Source organism: Canis lupus, chromosome 8, assembly GCF_003254725.2.
Source record: "Canis lupus dingo isolate Sandy chromosome 8, ASM325472v2, whole genome shotgun sequence".
NCBI lineage: Eukaryota > Metazoa > Chordata > Mammalia > Carnivora > Canidae > Canis > Canis lupus.
Genome location: NC_064250.1, coordinates 4,049,086 through 4,065,305, shown reverse-complemented (window position 1 = coordinate 4,065,305; position 16,220 = coordinate 4,049,086). Strand labels below are relative to the sequence as shown.

At 56.4% G+C, this 16,220-nt stretch overlaps 2 protein-coding genes across 4 annotated transcripts; one reads left to right on the top strand and one right to left on the bottom strand.

The window, feature by feature from the left end:
* Positions 1–3,749: 3,749 nt before the first annotated feature.
* NRL (neural retina leucine zipper) lies at positions 3,750–7,374 on the top strand. Its single transcript, XM_025443746.3, has 3 exons — positions 3,750–4,589; positions 4,743–5,150; positions 6,016–7,374. The coding sequence occupies exons 2-3, from the start codon at positions 4,770–4,772 to the stop codon at positions 6,346–6,348; spliced, it is 714 nt and encodes a 237-aa protein (XP_025299531.1). The 5' UTR covers positions 3,750–4,589; positions 4,743–4,769; the 3' UTR covers positions 6,349–7,374.
* A 1,739-nt stretch (positions 7,375–9,113) lies between these two features.
* Positions 9,114–15,618, bottom strand: CPNE6 (copine 6). Of its 3 annotated transcripts, none has more exons than XM_025443621.3 (17): positions 15,491–15,618; positions 13,966–14,137; positions 13,403–13,582; positions 12,975–13,049; positions 12,735–12,809; positions 12,500–12,583; positions 12,319–12,408; positions 11,859–11,963; positions 11,545–11,631; positions 11,264–11,323; positions 10,875–11,008; positions 10,733–10,787; positions 10,595–10,646; positions 10,146–10,279; positions 9,772–10,008; positions 9,410–9,587; positions 9,114–9,301 (listed from the first exon to the last, which is right to left on the bottom strand). In XM_025443621.3, exons 2-16 carry the CDS (start codon positions 14,131–14,133, stop codon positions 9,450–9,452), a joined length of 1,674 nt encoding a protein of 557 aa, XP_025299406.1. In that variant the 5' UTR covers positions 14,134–14,137; positions 15,491–15,618; the 3' UTR covers positions 9,114–9,301; positions 9,410–9,449. The 3 variants fall into 3 exon arrangements, with proteins under 3 accessions (XP_025299406.1, XP_025299405.1, XP_048968967.1); XM_025443620.3 differs by lacking the exon at positions 15,491–15,618 and adding an exon at positions 14,735–14,886; XM_049113010.1 differs by lacking the exons at positions 12,735–12,809; positions 15,491–15,618 and adding an exon at positions 14,735–14,886.
* Between the last annotated feature and the right edge of the window lie 602 nt (positions 15,619–16,220).

Sequence of the window (16,220 nt, the reverse complement as noted above, 5' to 3'; positions counted from 1 at the left end):
AACTTGTACGGCTTACAGGGTCTTATGACTCCAAAAAGGGAGTATGGGACAGAGGAGGTTAGTGATGGCGCCCTGGATTGCTGGCTCAATCTCCTCTCCTCCCTCTCCATCTTGTACCCCAATTCTCCCGGCACTTCACTTGACTGGCCCTCTTCCCCCATTGTCCAACATCCCTCTGTTTAGATATTTTTCCTTTTGTGTCCTTTGGCCACTGTGCTTCCTCTGTGGCCTGACCCTCTGTCTGTCTGTTCCTCTGTATTTCTTTTAAGTTCTTGGTCCCCAGTCTTACCTTTCCTCTGTCCCTTCCTTCTATCACCATTGCTCTTCTGGTCCCTTGTTCCTATCACCCCTCTCATGGCCCCTCACTCCCTTCTTGGTCCTCCCCAGAAGACTTCCTTTCTCTTTTATTTATTTAAAAAAATATTTATTTATTAATGAGAGGCACAGAGAAAGAGGCAGAGGCATAGGCAGAGGGAGAAGCAGGCCTACACCTCCTGCCCCACTCAGCGAAGCTTCCTTGCCTCCCTTCCTCTCCTCTGTCATCTCTGAAGTCCACCTGGCTTCATCTTTTTCGCTCCCATTTCCCTGTCCCCAGATGTCTTGGTGTGTGCATCTCCTAGGCTCGGGTCAACCCCCACCAAGATGGTCCATGAACCACCTTCTGGGGCCCCACCGATTGCCACGGCATCTCCTTTCTGTGCCCTTGCTTCTTTTTCTTGGCCCAGCCCTCACATCCCGGACACTTTTCCCTAGCCAGTGGCACCTTGTCTGAGCCCTGAGCGGCTCAGCTAGCCTGAGCTTGTTTAGTCTGACTCTTTGAGCCCGTTAGCAGCTTAGCACCTCCCCCCCATCTCTCCTTTGAGCTGTCCAGTAAACAAGAAGATCAACACAGACCTGACAGCTGCTCAGGGGCGAGTGTCTGGCTGGGGCCAGGCATGAGAAAGGGGCTGCATTCAACACTTCTTCAACTCAGGAAGTTCTGGGGGCCTTTCCTGGGTATATGCTGCAAAGCCACATTCCATGGACGAGTGTGTCTGTCTTCTCTGTCTTCATGATCTCCATTCCCACTTTGTGATATTGTCCCCAGGCCCTGGTTCTTCTGCAAAAAACAGCGAGATCCAGGCAATTACACTGAGAAGCCTTATTACTTAAATAGGGACAATGGTCTCTGCTCCACACAATGCAGGACAGATGTGGGAAGAGAATGATGTCTTCTGATCTAGGTCTTCTTATAGGTGTGTACCTGTAAGCATGGTAAGAGGGACCCCCCAACCCCCCCCCCCCCGCCCCCACAACACACACAGAGGGAAAGCTGCATTAGCTGTAGGTATTCTGTAGACCAGTGGTTCTCAAATTTCAATGGTCATCAAAGTTGCCTGAGGGCTTATTAAAACACAGATTGTGTGTGTGTGTGTGTGTTTGTGTGTGTGTGTTTCATCCCCAGAGTTTCTGATTTAGTAGGTTTGAGGTAAGACCAGAGAATATGCATCTCTAGCAAGTTCCGAGGAGATGCTGCTGGTTGGGGGAACCACACTTTGAGAACTACTGTTTTAGGGCATCTGAATCCACCAGCTATTCACCCAACACCTAAGGCATGAACAAGGTTAATTTTTATAACCGATCATCCTTGGGGCCGATGGACACCCAGGTCTCTCTCTGACTTAAGACAGAGGGCCCGTTAACCCCATGGGAATGGTTGAGTATCTTCACCAGGTAGGGAATAACCATTAACTCCTAGAGTTCTATTCTCATACACACCCTGTTTTAAACAGCTTCAGACAGGTTTAAACACCTCCTTAGCTAATTCCTAGCATCCCCGTTCCAACTTCTACTCAGGGATGAGAGCTCTAAGAGGTGTTAGGGGATTAGGCTGAAAATGTAGGTCACCCTCAAGCCATCTGGGAACCAGGATGAGGAGAAGGAAGATAGAGGGACAGAGACACGCAGGGAAAAGGCAAGAGGAAGCAGAGGGCGTGTGAGGGCAGTTACAGAAGTGTCTCGGATGGATTGGTGGTGATTAGATTTCAGTGTCCTGAGGTGGCCCGGAAGGAAGGAGCAGAGATCCCCACTCTCCCCCACTCTCCCTTCTGCTGCCCCTTTTCCTGAGCTGGGCTGCCTGTCCTGGGGCTGGCTCAGTGAGAGTGGGAGAGGCTGAGGACTGGGTGGCCAAGTCCTGGACATTCACCGTGGGGATGGTTGCCTGTCTTTCGGATACAATAGCTGTGAGGGGTATGTGGCCAGTCACAGTGGGAGTGAGGCAGGGGACAGAAGTGTGCGGATTCCTGAAAACAAGAAACAGTCCCAACTGGCTAGGTGAGAAAGAGTGGGTTCAGGACTGCTCGTACTCCTGCAAACACTGCCAAGGTGCTGCAGTGTGTTGGAGGGTGAGGGCACCAGGAGCTTCTCTGGCCCTCTTTTCCAGTCCCAGGCTCTCAGTTGCTGAGGGCTGAGGGTGATGTTCACCCGAGGGTGGCTGGCCAGGCCAAAGCAGCTCTCTGTACAAGGGAACTGGGCACCTGTGAGAAGGACCATCAGTGAGGAGCTTTGTTGGGGCAGATGCCCTCTTTCCTTCCTTGAGAATAGGCATACTTGTCTTCTCCCCTCTTCTCATTGCCCTCAGCCCCCCAGGCCAATGAGATATGCAAATGATCCCCTTACCTCATTGGCTAGAGGCCTGAGGACCACGGATGACCTCAGAGCACTGGCCCTTTAAGAGAGCCCTGTGGGCTTGGTGCCCTCAGCGCCTTGTTCTGAGTGCTGAGGCACCAGGCCCTGCTCAATGGGGTCTCCAGTCTCTGGGGAAGCTGTGCCTGCCTGACTCTGACACTGACCACATCATTGCTACCATTCCCCAGGTGAGTATATCTGGGGCCTACCTGGGTGCCAGGGGCCTACCTGGGGCCATTCACCAGCAGCCTCCTCCTCTGTCACCTGCTGTCTGCTCTCTGTTGTCTGTTTTTCAGAATCCCCACACATCTGTTCCCTGCCCCACTCCCACCCTGACTGGCTTTATGTCCCTCAGTGCTGTCACATCAGAAAGACAAATAACCCTCCCCACGCATCTCTTCATTTAGTTCTCTCTGGACACCTCTCTCAGCATTTCACCATCTCTTCCCTGCCAAGGATTATTCCTTCAATCTGTGTCTTTGTTTCTTTTTTTTTTTTTTAAGATTTTATTTATTTATTCATGAGAGACATAGAGGCAGAGACATAGGCAGAGAGAGAAGCAGGCTCCCTGAGAGAAGCTGGATGTGGGACTCAATCCTAGGACCCCAGGATGAGGACCTGAGCCAAAGGCAGATGCCCAACCACTGAGCCCCCCAGGCACCTCCTATGTCTTTGTTTCTACCACCCCTGTCCTCTCAAGGGTGAGGGGCTCAAGAGATAAGGCAACAATCCTTCCCAGGGGCAAGGAAGAGAGAAGGATTTGTCTCTCCTCCCACCTCTAGGAGCAGAACCTGAGGGTCTGCGATGTCCTTAGAAAGAGGGCTGCCTAGGCTTGGGGTCTCAAGATGGAGCCAAATGCCAAGCCCTGGGGATGAGTGCTCCCTGCCTTGCACCTTTGCCTTGCTCCCTGCCTTGCACCTTTGGCTGGCAGTGGGGCTGTTGGAACTGAGACCTGGGCTAGAACTTGGGAGCTACAGGCTGGGAAGGATGTCTGAGGTCATCTAGCCTGAGGTCCCTCAGGTGAGCACACACTCTGCAGTTGATAACAGGGAGGAGAGCTCCTTGCTGACATAAGTTTGGGACACTCTGGGTTGAGTTTGAACAGACAGTTTACTGAACGACTCGTCAGATCGATAAGCTGCTATGCTTTGTGAATCTGCAGAATGTGGGGATGGGAGGCAGCATCTCTCAAAATGATCTGAACATCAACTTCTTGGGTATTTCTCAGACTTAGGGCTTCCCAGAACACTCTTTGGGAAATGGTAAAGTTTAACTGCCTTTATGGAACAAAATGGGAAACCCGGGTCAGAAAGGGGAAGGCAATCTGTCCAGTTCACAGAACATAGCAGATTCTGAGTAGAAGGAGGAAAACCAATTTTAGTTGGTTCCCTTTGGAGAGATTGGCTTGGGGAAAGGTGGTCACCACTCAGTCCTGATCTTTCTAGAACTGACTCTAGGATCTTTCTTTTTTCTTTGGAAAGTCTCATGCTCCTATAAAAGGGATTGATTAATTGATTCACCCATAGAACAGATGTGCACTGAGGACCTTCTATGTGCAAGGCATTGACCTAGGCATTCTGAGAGAGAAATATAACATCACATTATCCTTATACATTAAATTAAGTCGTGGTATCTGTGCCTTCCCATTGTCCTAAAATAGACACATACTCTGTCACAGTTAATTAAGCAAAATTTTTTTGATTGCTTGGAAATGGAATGATGTCTCTTGAGATGGCAGAGCCTCTCAGTACGTCCCAGCACTAGAGTTGGGAGCACTGCCATGTTCCTCCTGTTTTTCAGAGCTCCCAGAGGCGCCAGTGGGCCAGAGGCTGTGCTATTTATCCTCTTCCTCAGTCAGGCCTCTAAGCTGCTTGTCCCCAGTCAGGAGCCCCTGCCACCTGAAAAGTTGCTGCAGCCCAGAGGTGACTATTTAGGGAACAGGGTTGCACATCACCCCAGCTTTCTGGAACTCCGGCTCTCCAGGGCACTTGGGCTCTGGGAGAAGCAGGTTCTGATGGAGGAGGCTGGCAGGCAGCCTGCAGATGCTGCTCCAAACCTCTCCTCTTTTTTTGCAGGTGCACTCCCCGCAAACCAGCCCCAGAATGGCACTGCCTCCCAGCCCCCTGGCTATGGAATATGTCAATGACTTTGACTTGATGAAGTTTGAGGTAAAACGGGAACCTGCTGAGGGGCGATCTGGCCCCCCAACAGCTTCGCTGGGCTCCACACCTTACAGCTCAGTGCCTCCTTCACCCACCTTCAGTGAGCCAGGCATGGCGGGAGCGACTGAGGGCCCCCGGCCAGGCCTGGAGGAGCTGTACTGGCTGGCCACCCTGCAGCAGCAGCTGGGAACTGGGGAGGCACTGGGGCTGAGTCCCGAGGAGGCTGCGGAGCTGCTGCAGGGTCAGGGTCCAGTCCCCATCGAGGGGCCCCACGGCTACTACCCAGGGAGCCCCGAGGGGACGGAAGCCCAGCATACACAGGTGAGTGATCAGTGAGTGGTCTGAGGGGAGGCAGGGTGAGGCAGGACAGCTCAAGAGAGGAAGGAGAATTTCGGGAGAGGTTTATGGATTGGGGAAGAGCCCGAGGGCAGGAGAAAGGAGGAGCCCTTGAAAGAAATCAAATAGAGAAAATACCTCTGCCCCCTCCTCTTTTTCCAAATGGAGAGAAATGGCTAGTATGAACCCGGAGGAACAGGGAGAAGAGAAGGCAAGGAGAGGACTAGAAGGGGAGAGTTGAGAATTAATGGGGAGCGGTTGATGACGGGGAGGTAAATATCCTCAGTCTGTGCAAACACGGAAAGAGCCGTGTGCGGAGTGGAAGGAACCGTGTTGAGGCTGTGGGAACGGGAATGAGGTTGGCCTTTCCAAACATCGTGCCTCCCCAGCCCCCAACCTTCTCAGGAAGGATCGGGACTCATCCTATTAATTATAGACACAGATGGGGGTGTTGAGGGCATTAGGATGTAATCCAAATCCTTTGAGGGTCACAGGGTTGCGGCCTTCAGGACAGGGGAGCGAGGCGCACTGGCGGGGCGGGGTTGGCCTGGGCGCGTGTCCACGGGGCACCCAGAGCCTGCGGACCGCCGCTGAGCACCGCGCGGGGACGGCGTGGGTGCCAGGCGCGCGGCTGGCTCGCAGGAAGGCGGGAGGCTAGGCCTGCAGCGCGGGGCGGCCCGCAGCGGCGCGCGTCCCCCGGGGAGGCGGGGCTTGTTGGGGCCTGGGGCGGGGTCTGGGCTGCCGGGTGGATTCGGCGGGGGGGCGGGCCGTCCCGCAGGCCCCCTGAGTGTGAACTGCGGAGCCGGGCGGGACCCGGCGCTGACCAGCCCTCTGCCCTCTCCCGCTGCAGCTGGCCGAGCGGTTCTCGGACGCGGCGCTGGTGTCGATGTCTGTGCGGGAGCTCAACCGGCAGCTGCGGGGCTGCGGGCGCGACGAGGCGCTGCGGCTGAAGCAGAGGCGCCGCACGCTGAAGAACCGCGGTTACGCGCAGGCCTGTCGCTCCAAGCGGCTGCAGCAGCGGCGCGGGCTGGAGGCCGAGCGCGCCCGCCTGGCCGCCCAGCTGGACGCGCTGCGGGCCGAGGTGGCCCGCCTGGCCAGGGAGCGCGACCTCTACAAGGCTCGCTGTGACCGGCTGACCTCGAGCGGCCCCGGGGCCGGGGACCACGCCCACTTCTTCCTCTGAGCCGCTGGGGGCCGGGGAGTGGTGTCGTAGGGGGTGGGGGGCACCACCCAGGAGGCCACTGTACCTTTCACTAGATGGTTTACTGAGCGCCTTCTGGTCCAGACGCTCCGTAGTATGACTATACGTAAATACCCTCTCAAGACATGCTCCAAGGTTAGATGCTGGTTATTTTTTGGGAGAGGGGTCTTCTCTCTTCACGCAGGCAGCACACAGAATCCCCCACCTCCCGTTCCGCCCCACATGACCAGGACACTGAGATCTGGAGGGGCGGGTGCTGGGCACTATGGGGTGGGGTGGGGAGGTGTGGATGGTAGCTGGGTGACAGTGAATGGGAGCCGAGGGAGTGGTGTGACTCCCCCTCAGTTTAGAATTTAATTCAAGGTTTTCAACCTGTAGTGCATGAAGGTGGTAATTAGCAATGAAGCCTCATTCGGAGGCTTGTAAACTCCCCATTTTAGGACTACTGCGTTTTCAAGATTTCAGTTACCAACAGCAAGACAGACTAAGAACTCTCTCCAAGAGGCTTTACTCCTACCCAACCTAGAGGCCTCCAGGGCCCAGGGCAGTAAAGGCCTGAGGAGCTCTGAGAGTGGCTGGGAGAGAACTCTGGAGACTTGGGTGCTAGTCCCAGCTCTGCCACGGGATACCTCTGTCACCTAGGGAAGCTCACTGGGATTTGGTTACCTCATCTAATCCTGGGTTGGATGACTTCTGACACCTTTCCAGTTCTGGCATCTCCTTGGTGTGGGAGTGCCAAGAGTCTCCCCAAGAAGCCCCCAGAATAACCTCACCAAAGGGACTTCCTGTCCTGCTCCCGCTTCTTGATTGCAGCCTAGGCAGTGGATGAGCCCACACACTGGTCCTCTGCTGTTCCCTCTGGGCTGCTTTGGCCCCTCCAAACCTGCATAGAGTACCCTTGCTACCTCCTGCCTTGCTGAGGGCTGAGATGAGATTTTACTCAGTATGATAAGATGTTGAAAGAATGTGGTTTTTGTGAATTAAACTTGAAGTTCAGGAAGAACTGTATGCCATTGGCTAAATGTTCTTGCCATTTAGGATGTGTTCATTCTTTAGCCTTGCTCTTGGCTGTGTGTGTGTGTGTGTGTGTGTGTGTGTGTGTAGTATCGGTTCTGGAGGCCCAATGAAAATGAGGTGGAAGGGTGGGGATTGGGCCAGATGGAGCCTCCTCCTCCTACCACCATAGCACAGAAGCCCAGGAGCAGCAGTGACTGGGCCAGGCCTGCCTATGGCTATCCTGAGGTCCCATAGTTGCCATGGTTACCCAGCCCTCTAGTTCATCTGCCTACAGAGAGAGTAGGCGGGGGCTCTGGGCAGAGCAGAGGCATTGAGCTGGGAGCATCTACCTCACCAGCCACTGTCGTAGGTCCTCTAAGGGACATAATAAATAGGGAGAAGCAGTTGAGGGTGGAGAAGAGGCTCCCATATGTCTCTCTTCCTTTCTGCCCCCTCTTTCCACCCCCTCCCCAGCTGTCTCTTCACAGTTCTTGTTCCCTCCTCCCCCTCCTCTAGCGCAGCTTGTCCCTCTTCCACTCAGACACCTGCAATGGGAAGCATCTCCTCCATTTCCCCCAGGATTTCTTCCTCTTTTCTCTTTCTCCACCACTGGCCACTGGCCACTAGCCACCCTCTCTGGCTCTGGCTCCTCTCTCCTGAGTGGCTCACAGCACCTTTGGCCTCTCCTCCATCATCTCCTCCCATGAGCATCATTGAAGGAAGAGGCTGGGGCAGCGAGGACCCCTCCAGGAGCCCATCTTTTCTTCTCTTGTTCTGGATTATCACCTGTGTCCTTGCCTGCTCTCTGGAGCTTCAGTCCAGACTGAATACTGCTCTTGCACACCTTCCTTAACTGGCTGAGGCCTGCACAACACATACACGGGCAGAGACACCATCCATAGGCACCTGCTCTCCTACACACAATCAGCCCATGTATACATACACCTGGGTCTCTAGATGGGGCTCACACAGAAGTTGCACACTAGTGATTAAGAGTGTGGGCACTTCAGTCAGATGGGTCTGGGCTCAATTCCAGGCTCACCAGTTCTTTGACGATGGGTGAATTTAAATGAAGCCTCACGTGGTTTGCCAGAAAAATGGGGTAAATGATGCTAGTGAGAGTGAATGCATTTAAAGCATGTAGCACAAAGTTTCATACATGCCAAACAATAACGTCCACTGCTGTTGTTAATGTTATTAAGGGGACACAGACTGACTTCCTGAAACATTAAGACCACACTCATGGAGAGGCAGGGATGTGCAGTGTATGAGGACATGCGCACATTCACGTCCCCAGGAAAACCAGGCTGCGCAGACCTTAGATGCCCCCTCTGTGTTCATAATTCACTCACAGACCTGCTGCCCTCCTTCAGTCCCCCCAACGCCCCTGCTTGGCTTGCCCCACAGCTGTGTGGGGGCTGGAGTGCAGCTCCTGGAGGACTCAGCAGGGCTTCTCTGGAGACAGCTGTAAGAGGGCATCAACCTGCCCCTTTGACAGCCCCTCATTACCACCCTGCATCTCTGGCAATTAACCTCCATGGTGCTGGGCCCCCTGGGGTTGGGAGGTGAGGGAGGGGCTCCTTAGATCCCACTGGCACACAGTTGGGGTGAAACCGCTGAGATACCAGGCTGCATAGGAGCTGTGGCTCAGACTTGAAAGGGCTGGTCCTCATTTCTAAATAGTGTGGGTGGATGGGCGGGGGTTATGGACTGTCCATGGCCATATGGGGCACGATGGATAGAGGCCAAGGTGCTAGGAGTGATTCCTTTTATTAAAGACCAGAAAGTCAGGATAACTGAAGAAAGTTACAAGGCTGAGGGGTATGGGGCCTGGAGAGAAAGAGCAGGGCTCACCACGCACTTCCAGGACCTAGGGGGCACAGCTGGTCCAAGGGGGAGAGGCACTGGGCACTCGAGTCACAAGGGTCAGGACAGGCACCTGGGACCGGTGGGATGGATAGTCCATTAGCACCTTCCTCTGCATTGCACGGAGCCCCCGCCCCCACGTGCTCCACCAAGCCCCACCCCTTAGGGCCCCGGGACTCACTGAGAGGCGGAGGGAGTGTCAGTGGTCCGATGGGAGGCAGTCACGGGCTAGGGCTGGGGGTCGTGGCCGGGGTGCAGGGCCTGGGAGCCCCGGGGCTGATGCCCTGGCTGGCGTAGTACTCCACCACCTGCCTGGGCACCTCAGCCAGGACGCACTTGGCAAGAGCGGAGGGTGCGGCCTGGGGGTGGGGGTGGGGACGGGGTGAGGGGGGGGCCGGACAATGGGGATTTCGGGGGTGGCCCGCGGGGAGCCAGTGTTCCTCACGCGCCATCAACCCCAAGTGGGACAGATGGGTGAGATTTGAGGGCCTGAGGGCCTGGGGAGCTGAGTCCTTCAGCCGGGAGGGGGGGCCGGGCACTCACATCCTTGAAGTCCCGAAAGGGCACGAACTGCACGATGTCTCGGGCCGCAGGCACCCCTCGGGGGCAGCGCAAGGGACCGTCGTCGCCATCCAGCAGCCGCATGTCCGAGAAGTCGGCGTTGCCCACACCCACGATGATGATGGACATGGGCAGGCGGGAGGCGCGCACGATGGCTGCGCGGGTCTCGGCCATGTCGCTCACCACGCCGTCCGTGAGCACCAGCAGCACCGAGTACTTCTAGGGCAGGCAGCGGGGAGAAGGGGTAGGCTCTGTGTGCCAGGGCGTTGGCCCCTGCCCCAGGCTCAAGCCTCGGCCCTGGCCCCACCAGGGCACAGCCAGTGGGGCAGTGCCTGGTTTCGGCTGCGTCTCCTCACCGTGGCTTGGCCGGTGCTCTGCTCGCGCTGCGCTGGCCCGGCCACGCGGTTGATGATGGGGGCCACGTTGGTGGGGCCGTAGAGCTGGATCTGGGGTAGGCACCGGCGGTAGGAGGCGATGACCCCCGAGATCTCTGTAGGCGAGGGGGTGAAGCCAGCAGAGATTAGCAGGCCTTTTGACACCCTTAAAGCAAAGAGGTCCTTTCCTGTCTCAGGACTGCCTGTCCCCCTAAGTTCCTCACTAAGCGGGAGAGTTGGATGGTCCAGACTCTGGGAGAGGAGGCCAGGCAGATGGTGGGCCAGGGACCAGGAGTCCCCAATGAAAACAGCAGCTGAGTGGTCCGATCAGCCCAGGCCTGGGCCCATGAGGATGGAGTCTGTGCCATGGGGTGTACAGGCTGCACGAAGTGTATGGGGGGAGGTGGGCCAGTGAAAATCTCTCCTCTTACCTTCACATTCCGGGTTTTCTGGGTCAAAGTTGATAGCAAAGTCATGGGACACCTGTGAGGGCGAGAGCCGGGAGAAGATGTCTCTCCTTCCTTTCGCACTCTCCCAACAAATCCTCCCTTTTTCTCAATCCAGCCTACCTCGAAGTTAGGGGGGATTCGAGCGCCAAAGCCAAATGCTGGAAACCGTTTATCACTGGGGAGAAGAAAAGGCTGTGGGGCCTAACCGGCAAGGCAGGCCTCCCTCCTGGCCTCCCTCCTCCCCAGTCTACCCCTCTCCCACCTGTCATAGTCCTGGCAGATGCCTCCCACGGCACGCAGGGCCTGCAGGTAGTGGTTGGGCTGGCGGGGGCTGAGGCAGTGTAGGGACTGGCTGCTCCTCGGGTCCCCATTGGAGGCAGTGAAGTCGATGGCCACCTAGTAGAAGTGGGGAGAGGGTCACACCGCATCCGTGAGAGCTAACAGAGAGGCTCACCCAGAGCTAGTATCTGTAGGGAGGACTAAGGTAAACCCAGTCAAGCCCACAGGGAGCCTTATCATGGAGTGGGTGTCGGGTACAAGAAGACCATACTAAGCCTCCTGAGAGGTCCCAAAATAGGGGCAGTGGGGATTTGGAGCTCCTTCTGTTCACTCTTACTCTTGCCTGTGTCCCCTGTCCCCTGTCCCCTTTACCGTGAAGCTGATCTGGCAGCCGCCCATGATATAATCCAGGAAGGTGTGCACCTTCTCCACCTAGCAGGAGGGGGAGAGGTAAAGTAGCAGGACCGACCGTTCTTTCAGGAGGTAACTGGTCGGGGCTTCCATGGGGTAAGTGGAAAAACACGTTTTTGAGGTTGGAGTTCCCGGTGGGATAGGGCAGGGCTTCTCAGTTCTCAGAAGAGGAGAAACTGGTCTTTGAGACAAGGGCAGGGGTGAATCTGAGGGTCTGACTTGAGGCAGACCCTGGGATTTACCGTGCACTGGGCCAGGACTACGGTTCCTGAGCTCCTGTAGTTCTTCTTCTTGTCCCGGTACTTGGGATTGATACAGTCCCACTGCATCTAGACCCCACACACCCCACAATCCCAGAGTCACCATTTCCTGTGGTGACCCCTTGTCTCCCTTCCAGCTGGGCCTCCCAGAGCAAGACCCCCTCTGTCTAAGGACAGAGCCCGGGTACTTTCCACCCTTTCTCCCTCATCACACATCCTGGGCTCTTCAGTACTCTTGGAACTCTCCCAGGGATCTGGGTGGGACTCTGAGGGGCTGGGGGTCTCTGCGGCGGCACCTCCTGCCCAGGGTTTGCGGTCCCTTCCTGCATCTCCTGGAAGGTGCTGGTGAACTCGCCGATGAAGTCATGCTTCCCGCTCGAGTCATAGTCATACACCAGGAACTGAGAAAGCAAGGAGGGGAGGCAAAAGGGTCAGGGTCACTTTGCAGTGGTTCCTGGGGAGCAGAGGGAGGGATTTAGGGAGGTGGGGGCTAACAGTCCCTGGGCCCACACACATGAACTCAGTTTGCCCAAAGAGGCTACCTGCTGAACTTTATTTTTTGGCTCCATCTGGCCCAGACTTTGGCCTTGATAAAAGGCACACAGTGTGCGAGTATTGAGCCATGCCTGGGTCTTTGCTCCACAGTGGGAAAGGCTTATCACATGAGGGAGGGGGAGGGGTCTTGACAGGCTCAGGGGCCATGTCTCCCACAGGGGCTGAACGCTCTTTGGCGGCTCTTGCTTGGCGGGGCCTCACCTTCAGAGGCCGGTGGACATCACAGCTGCATAGGGAGTGCAGGGACAGGCGGAATGGCTCCCAGCTGGGATTCAGGTTGTTCTTTACCACCTTGGAGAGACACCAGAGAGCTGGTCACCTCCTGTCTGGGTTCCCCTACCTTGCTCTTCTTCCCTCCCTCCCCTCAGCCCCAGTCACCAACCTCAGTCCTCCAGACGAGCTGATCACTCTGGTCCCCATCGGTTTTATAGATCTCCATGAAAGGATCAGACTTGCTGAACAGATCCTGGGGACGCAGAGGAAAGGACATGTGAGCCTGGTGAGGTCTGCAAGGGGAGGCAGCTAAAACTGAGGAGGGAGCAGCTCTGATTTGTCTTGAGTGGGGGCCTACGCTCTCTAACAAGGAAGATGGGGGCCAAGACTCTGGGGGTTCCCACCTTGTTGTCCAGCTTGTGGGCTCTGAAGGTGAGCTGGACATAGTCATTGGTGCCAGATACTTCCTCGGCCACAATCTGCAAGGGGATATAAGTGGCAGGATTCCCCCCTACCACCCAAAGAGCCACTTTATGCCCTGTCCCTTCAGTGAGGGCCAGTCCTGGACGTGATGTCACCATGGATATCCATGAGAGGGCATTGAATGCCCCATCTAAGGGTGAGTACAAGGTGATCTTGCCTACCGTGATGGTGGACTTGCCCGCAGTCTTCCCATTCTTCAGCAGTAATGGCTTGGTGACCTTGGTTTGTGACACAATCTGGAGATGGAAGTGGAGGGAGACCCAGCTGTGACATCCCCATCTGCCTGGGCCAGGGAACAAGGGACAGGGTACTAGGTATCCTTAGAGTGTTCACAGCGGCTGTGCTTGGGCTAGGGTTGGACTTAATTTCCACAGCAACGTTTTAAGAGTAAACAATGTGATGACCCCCATTGTTTAGATGAGGAAACTAAGACTCAGAGAGGTTAAGGATCTTGCCCAAGGCTGCACAGCCAGCAACTGGTGGAGATGGGGGTCCAAGCCCAGAATGAACTCACTCCAGAGTTGATTTTCTGTTATTTTGGCTTTCAGAGGCAGAAGCCTACGAGGGTAGGGTGAATGGGAATGCAAACCTGGCCCAGGGTGCATTCTGTAGAGCCCAAGAAGGTGTCGTTGCTGGGACCGGTGGCTCCGTCCTCAGCATCAAACACATGGAACTGCAGGGGCTGCTTCTCCTCAAAAAAGTACTCAAGGGCCAGCACCCGAGAGAAGACCGGGCTAGAACAGGAGCGTAGCACCTCTGTGCGTTCCACCTGCAGCAGGAGGGGCGAGGGCCCTCTGGGACACCAGGCTACTTTGCCCTGCCCTGGACCACCCTGCTCATGCCAGCTTTCTTCGGGCTCCCATACCCCCGGTGACTAGCTCTTCCCTTGGTAGGTTCAGCCCTGAGCTTAGGATGCTGCCAGCCCACTGAGCCATAGGGCCCATCTCAGGACTGTCTGGGACTCTGCGGACTTTGGAAGCTGTAAAACGGTTTGTGTTTGTCATGATGAAACACCTGTCCCCAGGGTGACCCCCACTGCCTAGAAGAGGCCCCTCAGGGTCCTCACACTCCCCTGTGAGGCTTCCCTTGCCCCTTCCCAGCCCCCATCCTCCCCAGGCCAGGAGGTTAAGATAAGACCAAGCCTGTTCTCACCTCCACCCATTGCTCATCAGAGTAGAGCTTGAGCAGCACGCAGGGGTGGGGCTTGGTGAGTGTGTCTCTGTCCAAGAGGCCATGGCAGGACACCCGCAGCTCTACCCGTGAGGCCCCCAGCGTCATGGCTGGGGGCTCGGGTACCCATCCCATCTCAGGGTCTGACATGTCACTGTGGGGACAGAACAGATGACCTGGACACTGGAAAGGGAACATCTGCCAGGGGAGGGGTCTGTCTTCTGGGAACCTAGGCCCCCCTCCTCCCTTGTCAAGCTTCCTGAGGCCCTAGGATCTCATAGATCTCTTGCTTCCCCCCTACTCACCCTCACCCCTGCCCTCAGCTTGGCTTCCCTGGGGCTCTGAACAAGGAGGGAGGAGGATCTGAGCCTCCCGCTCCCGCACAGCCGCACAGCCGTGTGCCTCAGTCACTCCTGCTGGCCTACTGTTCGTGGATGAGGCTCAAGAAGGCTGGGGGTGTTCGGTGGGGGGGCATTCCTGGCAGTCTTGGCTCCTAGGCCATCGATTGATCTAAGCTTTCTGCTATCTCAGCACCTTCTGCTATTTCCCGACTGATGTTTGAGCCAGCACCGCACTCAGTCTTGGCACGCACAAGGGAGCTGAACTGGGGCAAGGGAGTGGGGAGATGGGTGGAGGAGCCCCTGGAAGCCTGAAAGGGGATGGGCCTCAGGAATGGAGTCTGCAGGGAGCGGGAGGAGGCTGCTCATAAGGTGCCCTGTGGGGCTGTCCCTCTCCACCTCACCCTACTCACCTTCTGGGTGGCTCATGGCAAGGGAGGGGTGGTGGGTTTGGGCAGTTGGAGACGGATGCTGGTCTCTGCCTGCTGAAAGCTCCTCCAAGGTTCCTGGCAGGGACTCCCACTATGACAAGTCTCGCTTCCCTCCCCACCTCCCCTGTTCTCACACTTCTTGGCAGCACTGGCACTGTCTCTTAGCGACAGGATTTTTGGGGAGCCACAGCCCCCTCCATGCTGCCCGTGGGATGCACGCATGCCACCCTCCCCCAGCAGTGGTACCAAGCCTCGGGCAGCAGCAGGCAGGGGGATGCTGGCCCGAGTTCACGGCCGGTCAGTCCATCTATCTGTGTCTGTCCACATCGCAGGGTGAGGCTGTCTCTGATCCTGTGTCGTGCTTTCCCCAGCCGAGTGTGTGTTGATATGTCTGAATGCCCCCACCCTGTGTGTCTGTCCCCTGGTTGTGTGTCTGTTTCCAGGAGGGTGTGCCAGTTCCAGTACCTCCCTCAGGACTGGGACCCTTCTCTGGCTAGGGTACCCCCCCTCCCCATAGTGCGTACCTTTCTGGATATGTGAGGGGAGGGTCTGAGTGGGTGGGTGGGGGTCTCTGCCTTCCAGTCACAAGTCTCCCAGTTCTTGCAGGGTCCCTGAGATGGGCAGGGGCATGTGGTGGTGAGAGGATCGGGCAGAAGTGGAGGCCTCTCTGGGGGCTGGGGGAGACGTTGTTATGGAGACTGGGCCAGGCTGGGAGCTAGGAAGGAAGGGTAGGCTCACCTGGGCTCTAGTCGGGGGGCTCCTCTCTCCGGCTCTCTGGCCCTGGCCCTGACTCCCTTGCTGCTCCAGCCGCTGGCGCCGGCTCCAGCTCCGGCTCTGCTGCTATTTATGGGGCATGGATGGGGAGGGGTGGGGGGGCCCGCAGTACCAGCTTCCCCCCCCCCCCCCCCCCCCCGCACAAACCGGTTGGGAGGGAGAAGAGGGAAGGGGCAGGGCCACTGCCGAGGAAGGAGCCACAGAACCCACAGAACCGGGGAGGAGGGCGGGCTGGGGGTGGCTCAGAGGCAGGACCCCCACAGACACAGTGACACACCCACACCCGCGCTCACGTTGTGACAGTGCCTGTGTGCACACACATTCACGCTGGGGGATGATGGAGACACACGCACCCACGACTCATGGGATACTGACACACACAGGCGCCAGCACATAAACTCACTGTGACACCACGACAGTTACAGCCCTACCAATACACATAAGGAAACACACCCAGTCTCACAGCACTCTCCACATCACGCTTGTTGAGGATATTCGCAGTAACACATCAAAGAACACGGGGCTATACTTGTCACACACACGTACACTCATTCACACCAACCTAAATACAACAGAATGGAGATCTTCACATGCTCCTTAAAAATCATCCCGTGCCACGCTAAATCTCATAGCTTTGAGAATGAGGTCCAGCTCCCTAACTGCTTTTATTTATTTTATTTTATTATTGTTTTTC